The sequence below is a fragment of the Anastrepha ludens genome, chromosome 6, assembly GCF_028408465.1.
Source record: "Anastrepha ludens isolate Willacy chromosome 6, idAnaLude1.1, whole genome shotgun sequence".
Taxonomy (NCBI): Eukaryota; Metazoa; Arthropoda; class Insecta; order Diptera; family Tephritidae; genus Anastrepha; species Anastrepha ludens.
The window spans coordinates 76680027-76700547 of NC_071502.1; the positions used below are offsets into that span (position 1 = coordinate 76680027).

General features: G+C 42.8%; 1 protein-coding gene across 2 annotated transcripts in view; it reads right to left on the reverse strand.

Moving 5' to 3' along the window:
* LOC128868663 (nephrin) overlaps positions 1 to 1395 on the reverse strand; it is a 104574-nt gene extending 103179 nt beyond the window's left edge. For both annotated transcript variants that reach the window (XM_054111003.1, XM_054111002.1), the window contains exon 1: positions 170 to 1395. In XM_054111003.1, coding sequence (XP_053966978.1) covers positions 170 to 353 — 184 coding nt within the window. In that variant the 5' untranslated portion in view covers positions 354 to 1395. The remainder of the gene's footprint in view (positions 1 to 169) is intronic.
* Between the last annotated feature and the right edge of the window lie 19126 nt (positions 1396 to 20521).

Below are 20521 nucleotides of genomic sequence, written 5' to 3' on the forward strand. Positions count from 1 at the left end.
TGTTGGAATATATACATACTTAGATAGGTGATATGTATTTATGTATGTATGAATATGCATAGCAGGACCCAAGAAGTTGTAAGAAAGAAGGGTAAAATGAGTTTGCGAAATGAATGAAACTTTTTTATCTTTCGCCAATTATAAAAAAAATAGATGAAAAGGAACTCACCATTGGGCATTACACGACAATTAAGAAGGCGAACTCTTCGATATTGTTGCCAACTAAAAACTTGGTATAGATGAAATGGGCACCGTAGTCGCCATTTGCTGTTGGCTTCTTCAATGTTTCGCCTTGTGAATGAATTTTCAGTCTTGCTGTCTTTCCGTTTTTCTGGTTCTAGTCGCCGTACCATTTTGTATTTATGGATGCGTTTCTTCAAGATAGCATGTCTTTTTCACCGTTTAATTTAATTTAAGGGATATCTTGATTGGTGAACACTTTTAATTTAATTTCTTCATTTTTATCCCTCGTTCCATTCCAAGACTATTTTTATTCGTTAACTATTTCATTTCAAAATATATGTGCTTATTTAGGTTTTACCTTTTTTAATGAATCGTTTTTTATTTTTAGTATTTATGTTAATAAAATAGTAATCTTTATATTGCTACTTTTACGCAAAATATATGCTATTAGGCATCGGTTTAAGAAACTCACAGGTAAAACTTTGCTTTTTCGGAATCGATTTTTGAATGACTCTGATTGTTTAAAAAAATCACTTTAACTTATAGTATTGTATTTTACCGTTTGCGTTTTCACATTATTGATGTAATCAAATGAGTGAATTTATTTGTACCTTTGTTTTTGCTGGTTACAAATGCAAATTTTTATGTATAAATGATTGGAATAATTGAATTTCTCACTGCACTCAACTCAAATGCAACTACATATAGTTTTCAAAGACACAGACATATGTAAGCACATAAGTAAATATAAATGTGCAACCTAAAATTCATATTGTATATGAATATTTAAGGTTTTTTAATTTGTATCAATACACAAAATCCTAATTGCATGTGCATCTGGATTCGTATTCACGTTCATCCACACTTAGGAATACACACAATAAACATTTTCGATTTTTTTGGCAAACAGAGTCGTAGCATTACCAGTTTTTTCTTTGTGCCACCTTTCAAACTATAAATTTAATATTTGTAGCTCATTGAATCATATTTTTGATTATATACATATGTATAACTATTTTATGGACGTAGTATTGTCCAAATGCCGAGATGGCAAGCAAACGACAATTAAAATGCCCACACACTTCCGTTTTGTCCAAAAGAGAATCGAATGTACATATGTATTTTTATGTATATGCACACACTTTTTTCTGAATTTCATTGACACAACCCGCGTACACGGATACAGAGTAAATTAAAACGTCAATACCGAATAAGGGCTAAACACGAACTAACCACAAATTTTGCATAATACAACGTCGATATCTGGCGCATGGTGGAAAACAATTCATGAATAGAGAAATGTGGTAAACAATGCTGCTGCACCAACGCACCGTCGTCTCGGCACATAAGTGGTTGTATACCAACGCATAGATACATAACACTTGTGTGAGAAATTGTTGTGTTAAGAAATACTCTTTATATTATGAGCATGTTTGACTCCTCTCTGTAATGTGTGTGTAAAGAGTAAATGATACAAGTCTCTATAAAGGCTGCCACTTTGATATTATTTGGACCCATTCATCTGTAATTGATCCTCTGGTCCCTATTTCAAGAAAGAAAGAAAAGCAACGGAAAAAAATTGTGAGCCCGAATTATAATGTCGCAGTGACAGTTTTTAAAATCAGTTGTAAGTACCAATATTGGCAGTGCAAAACATGGTGCACTTGGACAAATGAAATAGATACGCACGAAGAGCGTGGAGCGCCCGGGATTATGGATGGATTTGAAAAATAATCGCTGGCGGAAAATCAGTGAATACTAAATTCTCACTCAAATATATTATATAATATATATAATTGGCTCTTACACACTTTTTGGGTGTTTGGCCAAGTTTCTCCTCCTATTTGTTGTATGCGTCTTGATGATGTTCCATATAAGGGATTCTCAGTCATAAAAAAATAAAGTAAATAATTGCCGAGCTCCTCCTCCTATTTGTGGTGTGCGTCTTGATGTTGTTCCACAAATGGAGGAACCCACAGTTTCAAGCCGACTCCGAACAGCAGATATTTTTATGAGGAGCTTTTTCATGGCAGAAATACACTCAGAGGTTTGTCATTGCCTGCCGATTCTCACTCATACTGCAAACAAAAGTTAGCTGCCTTTCAGATCATTTGTTAAAATTAACAAGCGATGTTTATTGCAAAGAAGACAGTGGCACTGAATTTAGAATTTGTGCACTTATAAATTTGGGCTTTATGATTCACGGTATAGAGAATTCAGAAGGTGGCGCCTTCCGTTAACCGCTACATTATTCTTTGGGATTTTGCGATTTGTTTTTCTATCATTCTTGGCTTTCCACTCACTCTCGCCTTAGTCTTCCTCTTTTTTATTTGTTTATTTTCACGGCTTCGATGATGTCAATTCCAGCTACTTCATGCATTCCACGCATCGCGCTTCCTATATTGTTGGAGAATAATATCGAAACGTATTTCTATTCACTTGACTTCTGGTTCGAAGCCTCCGGTGTCATTGCAGATTATGCAAAATTCAACATAGTCGCTGCTAGCATACCACAGCTTAAATTAATGGAACTACACCTTATTATCGATGCAACAGCGAGTATTGGAAAATAAAGGTACATCCGCACAAAGCTGACAGAGTATCTCATTGAAAGCCAGCAACGCCGGTTGCAGCACGTGCTTCGCAGAATGCCATTAAGCAATCGACGTACAAACGATATTTTCAAATAGATGAAGTGTGTAACCGTCTCCGCTTTGAGTGAGAGCATTTTGCACGATTTGGGGATCAACCGGTTGCCTGCATACTCGCAAGCAGCCATCATAGCAAATAAATCGATTACTGAAAAATTAAAAATTTGCCGACTCCATTGTTGAGTCATCTAACTGCGTTAACGAAGTTTGCAGCATACAAAGCAACTCAGAAATAGCTCAGTAAAGCGTTAGATAGCAGTAAAACGCTTTTCCGTTCGCGTTCAAAAACACCAGCGCTCTATCAAAATTGAGTTCTGATGACGTGTGCTAGTATCACACAAAGTTCGGCCAAGAAGCTAAAAGATACCCACTACCATGTAAGTTCACTCGCTCAGCACCACCAAACGTTTCATAGTAGGGTTGCTGTTCTGTTGACTTTTCAGAGATTGGCGAATGGTCTGAAATGCCCCTGATCTATCTGATATATTTAACACCTTCAAAAAAACATTTTTTCTTAATCGACGGAGGCGCAGACGTATCTACGATACCCGAATCTTCGGATTTGGCTAGAGCAACACCTTCGGATATGAAACTTTTTGTCGCGAACTCTACAATTCAAGTTTTTGGAGATATAGTCCTAAACCTGTGTGGAGTTTAGATCTTTCAGATGTAACTCAAGCTATTCTTGCGGCCGACTTCTTATCGTATCCTGCTGACCTGCTACCCGATCTTAATGCACCGTGCTTGTTAGGTCGAAAAACTTCTTAAAAAACAGAATGTTCATTTTTCTGAGCTCAAAGCAACTCGACAAGTGTGTCAATCGCCATTGCAAGACTATATTTTTCAAACTTGCTTAAAGAGTTTTCCGCTATCACACGCCTATCGCCTGTCGAAACCATTGCAAAGTTTACAGTTTCGCTCACCGCATCATCACTACGAGCCAACCAGTTTTTTCTTGGTCCAGACATCTTTCTCCAAAAAAACTGTCCGCCACGCGATGTAGGCCATTCAACAGTAATTAGGCAAGCCCACTACTCATGGTCCGTAAGACTGAACGTTCCTGGAGGCCATGTGGCGACTATTGCACCCTAAACTCAGTTACAGTACCCGACAGGTACTCATTGCTCCTTGAAGGTAAAGTTATCTTTTCGAAAATTGATTTGTTGAGAGCCTTTCACCACCAACACAATACTGCGAGATCCTATCCTCATATCATAATGGTAGTTAATTTTGCGTAAAAAACGAAAATTCATATTCATCTCTAAAAAATAGGAACGCAGACATTCCACAGGGAAACATTTTGGGTCCTCTGCTATATCTCCTGTAGACGCACGACCTCTTCTTCTTCTTCTTAATTGGCGCGATAACCGCTTACGCGATTTTGGCCGAGTTTAACAAAGCGCGCCAGTCGTTTCTTTCTCGTGCTAACCTGCGCCAGTTGGACACACCAAGTGAAGCCAAGTCCTTCTCCACCTGATCTTTCCAACGCAGAGGAGGCCTTCCTCTTCCTCTGCTACCACCAGCTGGTACCGCATCGAATACTTTCAAAGCCGGAGCGTTTGTATCCATTCGGACGACATGACCCAGCCAACGAAGCCGCTGGATCTTTATTCGCTGCGCTATGTCTATGTCTCCGTAAAGCTCATACAGCTCATCGTTCCATCGTCTGCGATATTCGCCGTTGCCAACGTGCAAAGGTCCAAAAATCTTACGCAGAATCTTTCTCTCGAACACTCCAAGCGTCGCTTCATCGGATGTTGTCATCGTCCACGCTTCTGCGCCATACGTTAGGACGGGCATGATGAGAGTCTTGTAGAGTGTTAGTTTTGTTCGTCGAGAGAGGACTTTACTGCTCAGTTGCCTACTTAGTCCAAAGTAGCACTTGTTGGCAAGAGAGATTCTACGTTGGATTTCAAGGCTGACATTGTTATCGGTGTTAATGCTGGTTCCTAAATAAACGAAGTCTTTTACAACCTCGAAATTATAACTGTCTACAGTGACGTGAGTGCCGATACGCGAGTGCGCCGACTGTTTGTTTGAAGACAGGAGGTACTTCGTTTTGTCCTCGTTCACCACCAGACCCATTCGCTTTGCCTCTTTATCCAGTTTGGAGAAGGCAGAACTAACAGCGCGGTTGTTAAGGCCGATGATATCAATATCATCGGCATACGCCAACAATTGTACGCTCTTATAAAATATTGTGCCTGAGCGATTAAGTTCTGCGGCTCGTACGATGCTCTCCAATATCAGGTTAAAGAAGTCACACGACAGCGAGTCACCCTGTCTGAAACCTCGTTTGGTATCAAACGGCTCGGAGAGGTCCTTCCCAATTCTGACGGCGCTGCTGGTGTTGAGCAACGTCATCTTACATAGCCGTATTAGTTTGCGGGGATACCAAATTCAGACATAGCGGCATACAGGTAACTCCTTTCCGTACTGTCGAATGCAGCTTTGAAGTCGACGAAAAGATGGTGTGTGTCGATTCTCCTTTCATGGGTCTTTTCCAAGATTTGGCGTATTGTGAATATTTGGTCGATGGTAGACTTTCCAGGTCTGAAGCCACACTGATAAGGTCCAATCAGTTGGTTGACGGTGGGCTTCAGCCTTTCACACAATACGCTGGCTAGAACCTTATAGGCGATATTTAGAAGACTAATCCCGCGGTAATTGGCACAAATTGCAGGATCGCCCTTCTTATGGATTGGGCAGAGCACACTTAAATTCCAATCGGCAGGCATGCTTTCATCCGACCATATTTTGCATAGGAGCTGATGCATGCACCTTACCAGCTCCTCGCCGCCATGTTTGAATAGCTCACCCGGCAGTCCGTCGGCGCCCGCGGCTTTGTTGTTCTTTAGCCGTGATATTGCTATTCTCACCTCGTCATGGTCGGGTAAAGGAACGATAATTCCGTCGTGAACGATTGGGGTATCGGGATCTTCACTTTCTCTATGACATGCGCAGCTGTCACTGTTTAACAGGTTCGAGAAGTGTTCCCTCCATAATTTAAGATTGCTCTGTACGTCAGTCACCAGATCACCGTCTTTGTTCTTACAGGAAAACGCCCCGGTCTTAAAACCTTCTGTAAGCCGCCGAACTTTCTGGTAGAATTTTCGGGCGTTGTTCCTATTGGCCAGCATCTCAAGCTCCTCGCACTCACGTATTTCGGCCTCACGTTTCTTCTGTCGGATAATACGTCTCTCTTCCTTTTTCAGCTCTCTGTAGCGATCCCACATGGCTCGCGTTGCGCCCGATCGCAGCGTGGCTCTATAGGCGGCATCTTTTCTTTCGGCGGCAGCATGACATTCCTCGTCGTACCAATTGTTTTTTCGGGCTCGCCGGAATCCGATTTCTTCTTCGGCGGCGGTACGTAGGGAACGAGAAATGTTGCTCCATTGCTCGCGCATGCCGGTGTGTTCGGCAGTGCTCTCCGAGAGCAGGAGTGAGAGTCGAGTGGCGAATCTTCTGGCTGTCTGTTGTGATTGCAGCTTTTCGATGTCGAACATTCTTTGCGTAGGTAGATGTACGTTTTTTGCTGCACAGAGGCGTGTGCGCAATTTGGCTGCAACAAGGTAATGATCCGAGTCGATGTTGGCTCCTCGGATCGTACGTACATCTAATACACTAGAAGCGTGTCTTCCATCTATCACAACATGATCGATCTGGTTTCGCGTTTTTCGATCAGGGGACAGCCAGGTAGCTTGGTGTATCTTTTTATGCTGGAATCTGGTGCTGCAGACTACCATGTTTCGGGCCCCGGCGAAGTCGATCAGCCTCTGTCCGTTGCCGGATGTTTCGTTGTGCAGGCTGAATTTTCCGACTGTGGGACCAAAAATTCCCTCCTTGCCCCCCCTGGCGTTGAAGTCGCCAAGCACGATTTTTATGTCGTGGCGGGGGCAGCGCTCATAGGAACGTTCCAAGCGCTCATAGAAAGAATCCTTGGTCGCATCGTCCTTCTCTTCCGTCGGGGCGTGGGCGCAAATTAGCGAGATGTTAAAAAATCGCGCTTTGATGCGGATTATTGCGAGACGCTCGTCCACCGGAGTGAACGACAGTACTTGGCGACGAAGTCTCTCTCCCACAACAAATCCGACACCGAATTTGCGCTCCTTTACATGGCAGCTGTAGTAGACGTCGCAAGGTCCTAGGTTTTTCTTACCTTGCCCCGTCCATCGCATCTCTTGGATGGCAGTGATGTCAGCCTTTACTCTCACGAGGACATCAACCAGCCGGGCAGAGGCACCTTCCCCATTAAGGGACCGGACATTCCAGGTGCATGCCCTCAAATCGTATTCCTTATTTCGTTTGCAGGGGTCGTCATCAGTGTTAGAAGTTCTCATCCGAGGCTTTGTTGCTGTTTTCATTGGGGGGGCTTTTTAAGTGGCGGGTCCCAAACCCAGCGCACAACCAGCTATGCTGGGATGCTTCGCCTTCTCACGTTAGCTCACTCCCGAACGGGTGTTCGGAAGCTAACCAGAGGATACGTGGGCTAATCCCGGACGTTGTGAGCTGCTTGAACCATATGTAGAAGAATCGTCCTGGCCACTCCCAAGTGAATGGCGATCAGTAACTTTCCCCACTTGCGTGGACTTCTACACATGGAACCATCCTCCACGCACGACCACAGTCTACAAATCAGCAAGTATCTGCAACATTTGCAAACTGGAACTGTTATACTTACAGTCAAAAACACAATCGAAAGCGAATAAGCTGTTTACCTTACTAAGCTAAGCAAAAGCAAATCAGCACATATAGTGGTTGAAAACACCGCCACTAGGGATAGTGTAAATTCAGTATAAACGGCAACCCTCACTATTGTGATTGAAAGCAGAATCGTGAAAAAACCCACCAGGGAAAAGCCAAATGAAAGTAAATCGTTATATCGTTATATTTAACATTGTATTGAAATAAAATAAATGACTTCTTGTATGAATAAAGATTTAACCAGTTCACATCCATTTGGACCTTTGCATACACATTGATGGAGGCAGACCAACACTGGCCACGGTTGTTTGTTCACTCCTCGGGGTTGAACGACTAAGCTGGGCTCTAAGCTACCGTGGGGGTCGGCAGGTTGCGGATAGCCGGAAGGCCTTTGGTAGCAGGTTAGTTGCGAAATAAGTTCAAACGAATAAGCAATCCCCGACAATGAGCGGCCAGAAGCGGAGGATGCGGTTAAATGACAGCCCATCCGATGAGGCTTCCGGTGACAGAGGCCCAAAGTCAATGCCTCTGAGAAATAGTTGTCTCCCTAATCATGCAAAGCCATGGGGAGCAAAACAAAAATCCAGGCGCGGCGGTTTCCATAATGGACGGCTTTCTGGTCAGCGTCTGTTCACCATGTCAGGTCCGGCTGCTAATTGACCGGTATATGCCGTGGCGCACTGGGGTTCTCTCATCACTTTAAGAACCATCTCTGTTATTGAAGTGAAGGGAGTGATGTGAGCTTGCTCTGCCGAGGTGTTAGCCACGGGGTGTATCTGTGACCAGCCCCTTCGGGCCCTAGTCAGGGAGTGAGCATTGGACGCAGAGGTAGTAGTCTGCGTTGTCCCGGGTGAGCTCCGGTCCGTCCGTGTTTTCCGGGACCGGTAAAGCGAAGAACAGGCCTCAGAGAACTGGGGTAGGGGCACCGTCCCCAAGGTTATACCCGTTCCTGTTTATTTCGTAAACAAAAAAAGAATGGAAAACAAAACGAGAAACACAACAAACAAGAGCAGTAGCATTTATGGAGCCATTATGGGCAGCGGAAATGAAAGCCTGGAAGAGGCTAACAGAAAGATACCAGGTGCAAGTGGATCGAGTGATCTACTAGTGGACCTAACTGAGGAGTACAAGACCCCCAAAGGCCGTATAATCACAGGGGCTGAACCTTTTAAGCGCGCATCAAAGCTGAGACGAAGTCCTATCAAGACGCTCAGTGTAGAAAGGCCTGAGAGAGCAAAATCGTCGCCAGAGCAAAATCGTCGAAAGCAGCACAATCGGGTAGTGATACGTTAACGCTTCTTGGTGAGACGATTGGGAAGTTGACTGAAGCAATGCGTCTACCGCAACGCTCGATTAACAACCACATAAAATAACTCCTCGAAACGATCACTAAGCTACACTCGAGAGCTCAGGAAGAAGCGAAAAGCAAGGAAGCTAAGCGAAACGTTCTTGGAAGTGTTATGGATGAAGGAACACCGAAAAGATCACGCGACGAAAAACGCTACCCAAGAAAGGCAAAACCACACACGAGGAAGAGCACAAAGTGTCAGCAAGTGCAGACAAGAAAGTCAAAGGAGAGAGTAATACCAAGAGGACGAACGGGGATATGGAAAATGGCTGGATGAGTGTCAATCGCAAGCCAGCCAAAAAGAAAGTGACCAATAAACTACCCCCGAGGCCGGATGCGATTGTCATTGCGCGTGCCGGAACAATGACGTACAGTGACATTCCCAGGGTGGTTAAAAAATATGATGCCTTGCAAGAAAACGGTACGCGCATAAGAAAGACGGCCAAAGGCGAAATCCTGCTTCAATTGAAAAAAGAGCAGATGGCCAATACAGGAGTATACCAGAAGAAGATTGGCAAGATGCTAGGTGACCAGGCGCAAATCAAGGTCCTAACCCATGAAATGTTGGTGGAGATCCGTAATTTAGATGAAATCACAACCAAAGAGGGCATAGGTGAAGCAATACGAACGCAAATTAACGAGCTTAACCTATTTAGTGAAAACGCAATGAAAAGCGTTAGAGCGACGTATGCAGGCACGCAAACAGCGGTGATAAGCCTACCAGCGCTGGACGCAAGGCGACTGCTTGATAAGCAAAAACTCAAAATCGGCTGGGTAGTATGCCGAATAAGAGAAAGGCCTGACTTTAGAAGATGCTACAGATGCCTGGAGGATGGACACCTGGCGAATGCGTGTACAAACGAAATCGACAGAAGCCAGAACTGTCTCAAAGGTGGAGAAAAGGGTAATCAAGCGAAAGTATGTGAGAAAAAGCCCTTCTGTGGAGCTTGTAAAAGAAATGGAGGAGAAGATACAAGCCATCAGATTGGAAGCAGAAAATGTCCCCTGTATCAAGCGGCGTTTATTAAAACGAAAAAATGAGGATTGAGCAGATTAATCTAAACCATTTCGAGGTTGCACAAGAGCTCCTAAAACAAAGGGTATACGAAAATAAGGTGGATGTTGTGCTAGTCAGCGACTAGCATAAAAACCTAAACGTCGGAACGTGGGTCTCGGACAGGAAAAGTAAAGCTGCTATTTGGGCCTGTGGAGGAAATACCCTGCAGAACAAACCGCACACCGACAGTGATTACTATACCCGAGCAAAAATATGTGGCATCTATTTCTACAGCTGCTACGCTCCACAGAAAACCTACTGAATGAACTTGTGCAAAACGCTCGTGGTACCACACCAAACGGGTGATTTCAATGCGTGGACCTTGAAATGGGGTAGCAGATACACCAATAAAAGGGAAGATGCCTTGATTAAGGCATTCTCACTGCTTGATGCGGTTCTGCTAAAAACTGGGGGAAAAAACAGTTTCGAAGTGAATGGTCGTGCATCAATAACCGGCATCACTTACGCCAGCAGGGCTCTAGTACGATCAGCAAGCTGGTAGCCGTGTGATTTTTACACATGCAATGACAACCTTGCCATTAAGGTAGATTTTTCGCATGGAAAGGAAGACTTACGGAAAAAACAAAATAAGGGCTGGAGGGTGGAGACGCTTGACGAAGAAATGTTCCAAATCATGCTAGAAGAGAATCCGACTAGCACCAATGATGTGGAACTACAGGTGGAGCTGCTAGTAAAACATGTTAGCAGAGCCTGCGATGCCGCTATGTGCAGGAAAAGACAGAACGCGTCCAGAAAGCCTGTATACTGGTGGAACGAGGAGCGAATGCAAAAAAGCAAGGTGCCTTTCCCAAAGGAGTTATGGGCTGGCAGAACACTACAGGCTCCGCGAGAATTATAAAAAGAAGCAGGAACAATTAAAGAAAGCCATTAAAAGCAGCAAGGCGGCAGCTTTAAAGAACTGTGCCAGAATGTGGACAAAAACCCGTGGGGTGATGGCTACAAACTCGTTATGGCTAAGGTCAAAGGAGGAAGAGGACAGGCACCAACTTGCCCCATACTTTTAGAAAAGATTCTACAGATACCAACCAAGCCAGACCCAGTTCCGCGCAGCAGAAAGTAGTGTCACAATCAGTGAAGCAGAGGTGATTTTGGCAACGGAAAATTTCGGCAATGCTAAGGCACCAGGACCTGACGGCATTCCGAACAAGGCGCTGAAGATCGTTATCAGGCGCAACGTAAAGCCTTTTGAAGAACACTTCACCAAGTGTATAAATGAACGCATGTTTCCGAAAGTATGGAAGAAGCAGTAGGACTAGTTGCTACTTCAGAAGCCAAATAAGCCAGCGGGTGACCCAAGTTCTTATCGGCCACTCTGCATGATAGATACTATGGGTAAGAACTTGGAGAAACTAATCTGCACGCGCCTGGAACAGCAGCTGGAGAAAGTGCCGGCTGAACTATCCGAGCATCAGTTTGGTTTCCGAAAAGGTCGTTCAACCATCGACGCCGTCAGAGGGTGACAAACATTGCAAGCAAGGCTATTGAGGGTGACAGGTGGATGCATGGTGATAAAGAATACTGTGCAGTTGTCACTCAGGATGTCAAGAACGCCTTCAACTCGGCATACTGGCCCCATATTATAAAGGCTCTTGAAGAGAAAAAAACGCCAGCATACTTAGTACGGGTTATAAACAGTTATCTGTCGGAAAGAGTACTTCTGTGCAATACAGATGAAGGTCCTAAAAGATATGCAGTGACGGGCGGAGTACCGAAGGGATCTGTACTGGGCCCGATCCTATGGAATGTACTATATGATGGGATACTGCAACTCCCAATGCCGAGGGAAGTGCAAATAATAGGATACGCAGACGACATTGCGTTGATCATAGTGGTCAAAACAATCCCTCATATTCAGAGCAACTGCAGCGAGGCAACAACAAAGGTCAAACAATGGCTAACGGTGGTTAAACTCCAGCTAGCAGGACAAAAAACAGAGGCAGTTCTCATTACGAAAAGAAACAAGTTAGAAACGACCACACTAAACATCGATGGGTTTAACGTCACAACACAAGCGGCACTAAGATATTTGGGTGTACTGATCGATACTCGACTCAGCTTCAAGGAGCACATTAAAAAAGGATGCGGAAAGGCAGCCATGGTGTCGGCAGCACTGTCAAGAATATGGCCAACATCGGTGGTCCCACTCAGAGTAGAAGAGCGCTCCTGGCTAAAGTTACCCAGTCGACACTCATGTATTCAGCACCCATATGGGGTAAAGCCCTGACACAGAAAACATACGCGAAGAAGGCGGAAATAGTTTTTAGACTAAGTGCCCTTAGAGTTGCCTGTGCTTTCAGGACAGTGTCGTTTGAAGCAGTATGTGTCATATCGGGTATCATGCCACAAGATTTAATGACCTCTGAACTGGGTAGAGTGTACGACAAAGTCAAAAGCCTAAACAGGCGACTAACGGCGGAAGAGCGTAAAGAAGAAAGACAGGGGAGCATAATTGAGTGGGAGCATAATTTTGTCGCTGCGACCTAGCGACAAAAGGGACGCATAAACTTATCAGAAGCGTGCAGGCTTGGGTTGAGAGAGGACAGGGTGACACAGATTACTGCCTGACACAGTTCCTGACGGGACATGGATGCTGTAGAGAGTATCTCCAAAGACTCGACCAAGAGGACGCAGCAGACTGCTCGTTCTGCGACAACGGTAGTGAGAACGTGGAACATGTCTTCTTCTCCTGGCCGAGAAACGCATCTGAAAGAATGCCCATTGAAGAAATCATAAAAGAAAGAATAACCCCGGGCAACATTTTAGATCACATGCTGCAGACGAAGTTGGTGTGGACCAAGATGAGAGAACGGTCCACAAATGCGTTACAGGAACTGCGGAAAATGGAATGGGAACGCAGTAAAGAAAGAATACAAAGAAGTAATGAAGGGTAGACGGAGACAGAAATATAAATGAAGAGCCATTGGGCTAGCATGGCCCTGCGATACAATGCTTAAACGGCGGTATCGCAGGGCAAACTAAAGCTACAGAGGTTGGAGTTAGGGTTTAGTACGTAGGTGTCCTGTTTCGCAAGTCCAGTTTAGTAGTAATACTGACTATGCGTGGTCCCGAATGAGGTGCACCCTTAGCGATCAGTATGAATCGTGCATACCGTCTATATCCAAGACCAAAGACCAACACTGGCACAAAAAACGTTTCCCGAGTGTAAAGATATTGACGAGATTATCGCTTTGGGCATGAAGAGACTCCATACTGCGAGCATTGCGAGCCAACAATCGACGAAGATGCTGAACATCAAAAGGCCACTCAAACCATCTCCCGACGAAATACTTAACGGTTGTATCGGGGCAATTGGCTTCTTCTTCTTCATGACCCAGCTAATGTAGCCGCTGGATCTTTATTCGCTGCGCTATGTCTACGGCGTCGTAAAGGTCATCGTTCCATCGCCTGCGATACTCGCCGCTGCCAACGTGCAAAGGTCCAAAAATCTTGCGCAGAATCTTGCTCTCAAACACTCCAAGCGTCGCTTCATCGGATGTTGTACGAAGTCTTTTACAACCTAGAAATCATAACTGTCAACAGTGACGTGAGTGCCGATACGCGAGTGCGCCGACTGTTTGTTTGAAGACAGGAGGTAGTTCGTTTTATCCTCGTTCACCCCCAGACCCATTCGCTTTGCCACTTTATCCCGTTTGGAGAAGACAGAACTAACAGCGCGGTTGTTAAGGCAGATGATGTCAATATCATCGGCATACGCCAACAATTGTACGCTCTTATAAAATATTGTGCCTGAGCGATAAGTTCTGCGGCTCGTACGACGCTCTCCAACATCAGGTTAAAGCAGTCACACGACAGCGAGTCACCCTGTCTGAAACCTCGTTTAGTATCAAACGACTCGGATAGGTACTTCCCAATTCTGACGGCGCTGCTGGTATTGAGCAACGTCATCTTGCAATGCCGTATTAGTTTTGTGGGGATACCAAATTCAGACATCGCGGCATACAAGTAACTCCTTTTCGTACTGTCGAATGCAGCTTTGAAATCGTCGAAAAGATGGTGTGCGTCGCTTCTCCTTTCGTGGGTGTTTTCCAAGATTTGACGCATTGTAAATATTTGGCCGATAGTAGAGTTTCCAGGTCTAAAACCACACTCATAAGGTCCAATCAGTTGGTTGACGGTGGGCTTCAGCCTTTCACACAATACACTCGCTAGAACCTTATAGGCGATATTTAGAAGACTAATCCCGCAGTAATTGGCACAGATTGCAGGATCGCCGTTCTTATGGATTGGACAGAGCAGACTTAAATTCCAATGGGCAGGCATGCCGACCGACCATATTTTGTATAGAAGCTGATGCATGCACCTTATCAGCTCCTCGCCGCAATGCCATAGCCCAGCCGGCAGTCCGTCCGCGCCTGCGGCCGCGACTTTGTTGTTCTTTAGCCACGTTACCGCTATTCTCACCTCACCCTGGTCGGGTAGCGGAACGACAATTCCGTCGCCGACAATTGGGGCATCGGGATCTTCACATTATCTGTGACATGCGCAGCTTTCACTGTTTAACAGGTTCGAGAAAAGTTCCCTCCACAATTTAAGTGTGCTCTGGATGTCAGTCACAAATTCGCTGTCTTTGTTCTTACAGGAAAACGCCCCGGTCTTAAAACCTTCTGTAAGCCGCCGAACTTTCTGGTATCATTTTCAGGCGTTGTTCCTGTTGGCCAGCATCTCAAGCTCCTCGCACTCACGTATTTCGGCCTCTAGTTTCTTCTTTCAGATAATACGTCTATCTTCCTTTTTTTAGCTCTCTGTAGCGATCCCACACGGCTCGCGTTGCGCCCGATGGCAGCGTGGCTCTATAGGCGGCATCCTTTCTTTCTGCGGCAGCATGACATTCCTCGTCGTACCAACTGTTTAGTACTCTCTGAGAGCAGGAGTGAGAGTCGAGTGGCGAATCTTCTGGCTGTCTGTTGGGATTGCAGCTTTGTGTAGGTAGATGTACGTTTTTTGGTGCATAGAGACGTTTGCGCAGTTTGGCTGCAGCAAGGTATCTTGGTGTACCTTTTTATGCTGGAATCTGGTGCTGCAGACTACCATGTTTCGAGCCCCGGCGAAGTCGATCAGCCTCTGTCCGTTATAGGATGTTTCGTTGTGCAGGCTGAATTTTCCGACTGTGGGACCAAAAATTCCCTCCTCCAAGCACGACTCTTATGGCGCGGCAGGGGCAACGCTCATATGAACGTTCCAGACGCTCATAGAAGGAATCTGTGGTTGTATAGTCTTTCTCTTCCGTTGGGGCGTGGGCCCAAATGAGCGAGATCTTAAGTAATCGGGATTTGATGCGGATTATTGCGAGACGCTCGTCCACTGGAGTGAACGACAGTTCTTGGCGACGAAGTGTATCTCCCACAATAAATCCGACACCGAATTTGCGCTCCTTTACATGGCAGCTGTAGTAGACGTCGCAAGGTCCTAGGTTTTTCTTACCTTGCCCCGTCCATCGCATCTCTTGGATGGCAGTGATTTCAGGCTTTACTTTCATGGGGACATCAACCAGCCGGGCAGAAGCACCTTCCCCATTAAGGGGCCGGACATTCCAGGTGCATGCCCTCAAATCGTAGTCCTTAGTTTGTTTGCAGGGGTCGTCATCAGTATAGGAAGGTCTCATCCTAGGCTTTGTAAATCTTTTCATTGGAGAGGGTCTATATGTGGCGGGTCCCAAACCCAGCGCACAACCAGCTATCCTGGAATGCTTCGCCTTCTCACGTTAGCTCACTCCCGAACGGGTGTTCGGAAGCTACCCAGAGGATACTTTGGCTAATCCCGGGAGTTGTGAGCTGCTTGAACCATATGCAGAAGAATCGTCCTGACCAACAAAAACCAACACGATTCCAATTAATACTTAAAAATGCTAAAACTGCGAAGCGTTGACCAGCGGCAGACACGATGGAATAGTTCAACCAAAGGCAAATGGAACTTACGGCTCATCCCCAGAGTGGGAAAATGGCTTGAAAGGAAGCACGGGGAGGCCGATTACTACCTTGCCTAAATTCTTAGTGATCATGGGTGTTTTAAAGCATACCTTTATCGCTTTGGGCATAAAGAGACTCCATACAGCGAGCAATGCGAGCCAGGATTCGGGGAAGAAGCGAAACATGTGCTTTTCGTATGTTCCCGTTTTAGAAGACTAAGGAAAACACTAGAAGATAACTTCGACTGTTTCGTCACACCCGAGACTCTACCGCCACTGATTCTGAAGAACAACAATGCATCAAACGACGTACAGCAATAACAGAAATAATGCAGCAACTTCAGTACAGTGAGCTGGCAAGGTGAAGAGGCGAACGCCAAGAAAGCGTGTAATAGAGCTGTAACAATGAGTCATTTGCATCCGTTGCGGGCAAGGTATTTGACTGACTTAACGTGTAAAATGTGCCGTGGTGCCACAATATAAGTATTGTTGCATATAAACAAAAAATCAACAGAAGTTCTTGTCGTGAAAACAAATATCCTATTGCATTGTGTATATATTTAGTAAGCAATAGTTTTTATTGAAATATTTTATTAGAATTTATGGTAGACCTAGACCGTGGGTGTGACCATAACTTCGAGACCGGGACGCACATTCATTTTGCGGGAGAACTGGGTTAGGTCTAGCCTCTACTCCTTCAGGCTGTTATAAAAGATAAGGGCGTATTTGAATTGACTCATTTCATTTAAATTGCATTTAATTTAATATAACAAAAAACACCGTCGATACAAATTTCCGCGATACAACAATTTTCTTTTTTAAGCAATTGTCATTTTCGCCGCATAATCCATTTTGCTGTTAGTTAAATTTGTTGCCGCAACGGGCGAAACGGACACATTAAGACGGACTATAAGCCATCAAACTGACGATACCAGACATAGAACAAGGTTTCGCGATGTACATAATATATATAAAGTTATCATTATGTACATCGCGAGAAAACAGATTGCGTTCAACTAATCTCTCTTTAAAAAATTTGTTTGCACCTCATTCGCCTCTCTCCTAGGCATATTACAAAATTTAAAGTGAAAGCACTCTTCTTCTCCCTATTTTTTGACAAGCACCGGTGGTACAGAGAACGTAAATTCATTTCCGTCAGGAATTTACGGTCTCTGGTCGGTATGGTCAAGTCTATGATGGTGTGAATGATTGTTCTTTTTGCTTGAACGGGGTTGCTATGCCAAATTCGAATTTTTATAGCAATATTAAAAACAATTCAATATCGACAAAAAAATTTAAAATAAAATCTTTCAATTGGAGAATATACAATAGCAAATATTTTTAATATATTTCTGGGAATAATAATGTTTTTTGTTTTTGGGGCCAGTACGCCATTTAAATGAGGGTTATTTTGTATATATCCTTATAAATAATAATAATAATTTTAATGCTTTTTGTTGAGAAATATCGGAACTTTAACGTCATTTTTAGACTTTTTAATACGATTTCCAATTTTTTTGTTTTGAAATATCGGAACTTTAACGTAATTTTTAGACTTTTTAATACGATTTTCTATGTTATTTAATCATTTTTTACGCAACAATGTTACATAAAAGAGCGGTTTGGAAGCAGGTGATTTCAGCTGTGGACATTTTTTGAGAACCAGCTGAGAGTGGTTTTATTTATGGACTACACCAAGAATGATAGAAACAAGATTGCACCCATCAGAGAGTGCGTGCCGTCACTCTAGCTGAGTTGTAAAGTGAGGCCAACGCTTTGTTCTTGGCAATAAATGGTGATTTTTTTATTAATTTGAAGCAACCAAAATTGTAAGTTAAGGCAAATTGTTTCTTTTTTTAATTTAAAGGTACCAAAATTGCAAGTTCAAAAAAATGTCTATAATTTAAAAAGGCTAAAAACCGCTCTTTTATTTAAAGCTTATGCTGACAAGATTTTAGTCCTATTCAAAATTTTTTGATTCTTCTATATATCAAGTTTGGACAGTGCAAATCTAATTTTTTGATCCCTTTGAAGCTATGCAAGAATATTGGATCTACTTCACTCAAACCTTCTTAACTTGTGCTAGGGTGACGTCACGCGAATTGTTGAATTCGCTGAAAACAAAGTAACGGTACCATCTCATTATTCTCTCCATCGTGGATCTGTACAATAACCCTAGGTCAAAATTAATCTTATAATTTTGGTTCGGATGGCAAGACTTTATATCTACTAATGGTGCTCACACTCACCAACATAATCGTACGACCGCAAGAATGATAGAAAGAAGATTGCGCCCATCAGAGCGTACGTGACGTCACGTTTGCAGAGTTGTGCAGTATTGCCAACCATTTGCTTTTCGCAATAAATTTAGTGCTTTTTTATACCGAAAATGCGACAATTTTTAAGTTTGGTGTTTGTGTCTTTTTGTGTTTAATTTAAGGCTACCGAGACTTTAGGTTGAAAAAAACGGTATTATTATACAAAAGAAGTTTAAAAAAGGCCACTCTGAGAAGATTTTAGTGCTAATGAAAATTTTTTTACTCTTATAAAATTTGATAATTTGAAAGAGCAGATTTAATTTTTGGCTCCATTTAAGGTTATGCAAAAATATTAAATGCCCCTCTCTCAACTCTTCTTAAGATTGAAAACCTTTTTACACATTTTAAAAAGCCTTTGAATTTATTGAATGCGAATTGAAACCATAGAGGTGTAATCGTTTCTTCCGGTCATCAATCCTTAGTGAGACATAGAGCATCAAGAGGTGTATTCATAGTAAAAATAAGCAACAAAATACCAGAAAATACTAAAGAAACCATACTGACATTTTTACAAAAAGAGTACCTTATCTAGTTACATAACTTCAAATATAGCAAAAAAGTCGTTCCCTTAACAAAAGAATTTCGCTTAACAAAAAAAACTCATAAATTAAATTGTACATAAGCATAACACATTTATTTAAAAAAAACGCACATTCTACAGACAATTTGTCACGCATACAAAGTTCTTACTTAACACAACAAAAATTTCGTGTTTTATTTTCTTTAAATGGGCATTTAGTGAGTTTTTATATCCAAAGCTAGGCAACTCTGCAGTAGCGAGAGAGAGATTTGACTGCCGAAAGCAGAAGAACACCAACAACACCGGCAATCGCGGGCAATGCCACCAGATGTTAAAAAAAGTAAAGCTAAATAAAACTGAGTGAATTATTTAAATAATTTTAAAAAAATGTATATTTTACAAAATTATAAACATGACATTTTAATTAGAACAGCTAGAAAAATGTCATGAAGAAAGAACTAAAACTCCGAGACAAAAAATAATAACAATAACAAAATAAAATGCTAATCAAGTTACGAAAATGGTAATCTGGCCATACTGGAGCTAAAATCACGTAACTAGTGGTCAAATTCGCTGAGCGCAAAGTAACGGGACCACGATGGGCGCCATCTCATTATTCTTTGCATCATGGTACGACCGTATTAGCTGATATGATGATACTAATCAGAGCCCCATGTAAATTAATTCTCACCAAAGATCCGTTTCGTAATATTGGAGATCGTTGTTTGAACGTAAGTTTACGTTGGTGTGTGTGGGCACCATAAATCTTGTAATCTATCATCTTTAGTTAAAAGCTCTACACAGATAAGTATCATGGTGATTATTACGAATTGGATTTGATATAATATATTGTAACGTGGGCAATTTAAGCAAAGTATTTAATGAAATTTGGTGGAGATGTTAGGGAGGGACTCAGAGATAACTTTTTTAACTCCAAATTACTCTGGAAATAGTTTTGTAATTATTTGCCTTGAAAGTGAAAAACCCCAAAGTGCCCTCGGAAACTTCGCTGTAGTTTGGCACATTATAATATATATTTTTCTAAATTTCACTTAAATTCCCTAAATATACATACACGCACACGCGTTTTTTACTCATTTGTATACTTGTATTCAAATAATGTATTTCAATGAAAATTGAATGCAAATGCATTTACCAAAATCATCACTTTCCAATTTTAATCGAAAATAACAATTAATGGGAATTGGCAACACTATGGTACTGCCAGATGCCTGCAAATGAAAATAAAAATATGAACAAAAATGGAGATTTCTGTTCAGTGTTAATGATAGGGACGGGGATTATTTTGCATCCTTACTGCACACACGCACATGACGTGGTTTTAACGTGGGAAGAAGTTCTACGCAAAAATACTATGGATGACGTAGCCGGAGTCGAACTGAAAATGATTTTTTTTTATCCCAAATTTGCAAAAAGGCTTCTAGCCGACTCTTCTGTAAAATTAAATGTTATATGCTTATAGTTTCGAAAATGTTTCTGAATTCTAAACTAAAGCCAAACTACTGCAGATTTACAAACAACCTTTTTGGTGAACGTCTCTGCATGCGAATTTTGATCTTATTTGAGGTGTCTGGCAACACGCTAAATCGCTAAATAACACAACTTTAACAATAAATTACTTAAAAACTATAAGCCTACGGAGGATGCGGTTTTTAGTTTAAAGATTGGGATACACCACTCTATCCCCCTGTACAACTTTGTTTTATACTTTATACATTTATACATCATACTAAAGTTTACCATTATTACTTTTGCTGGAACACACCCATTGT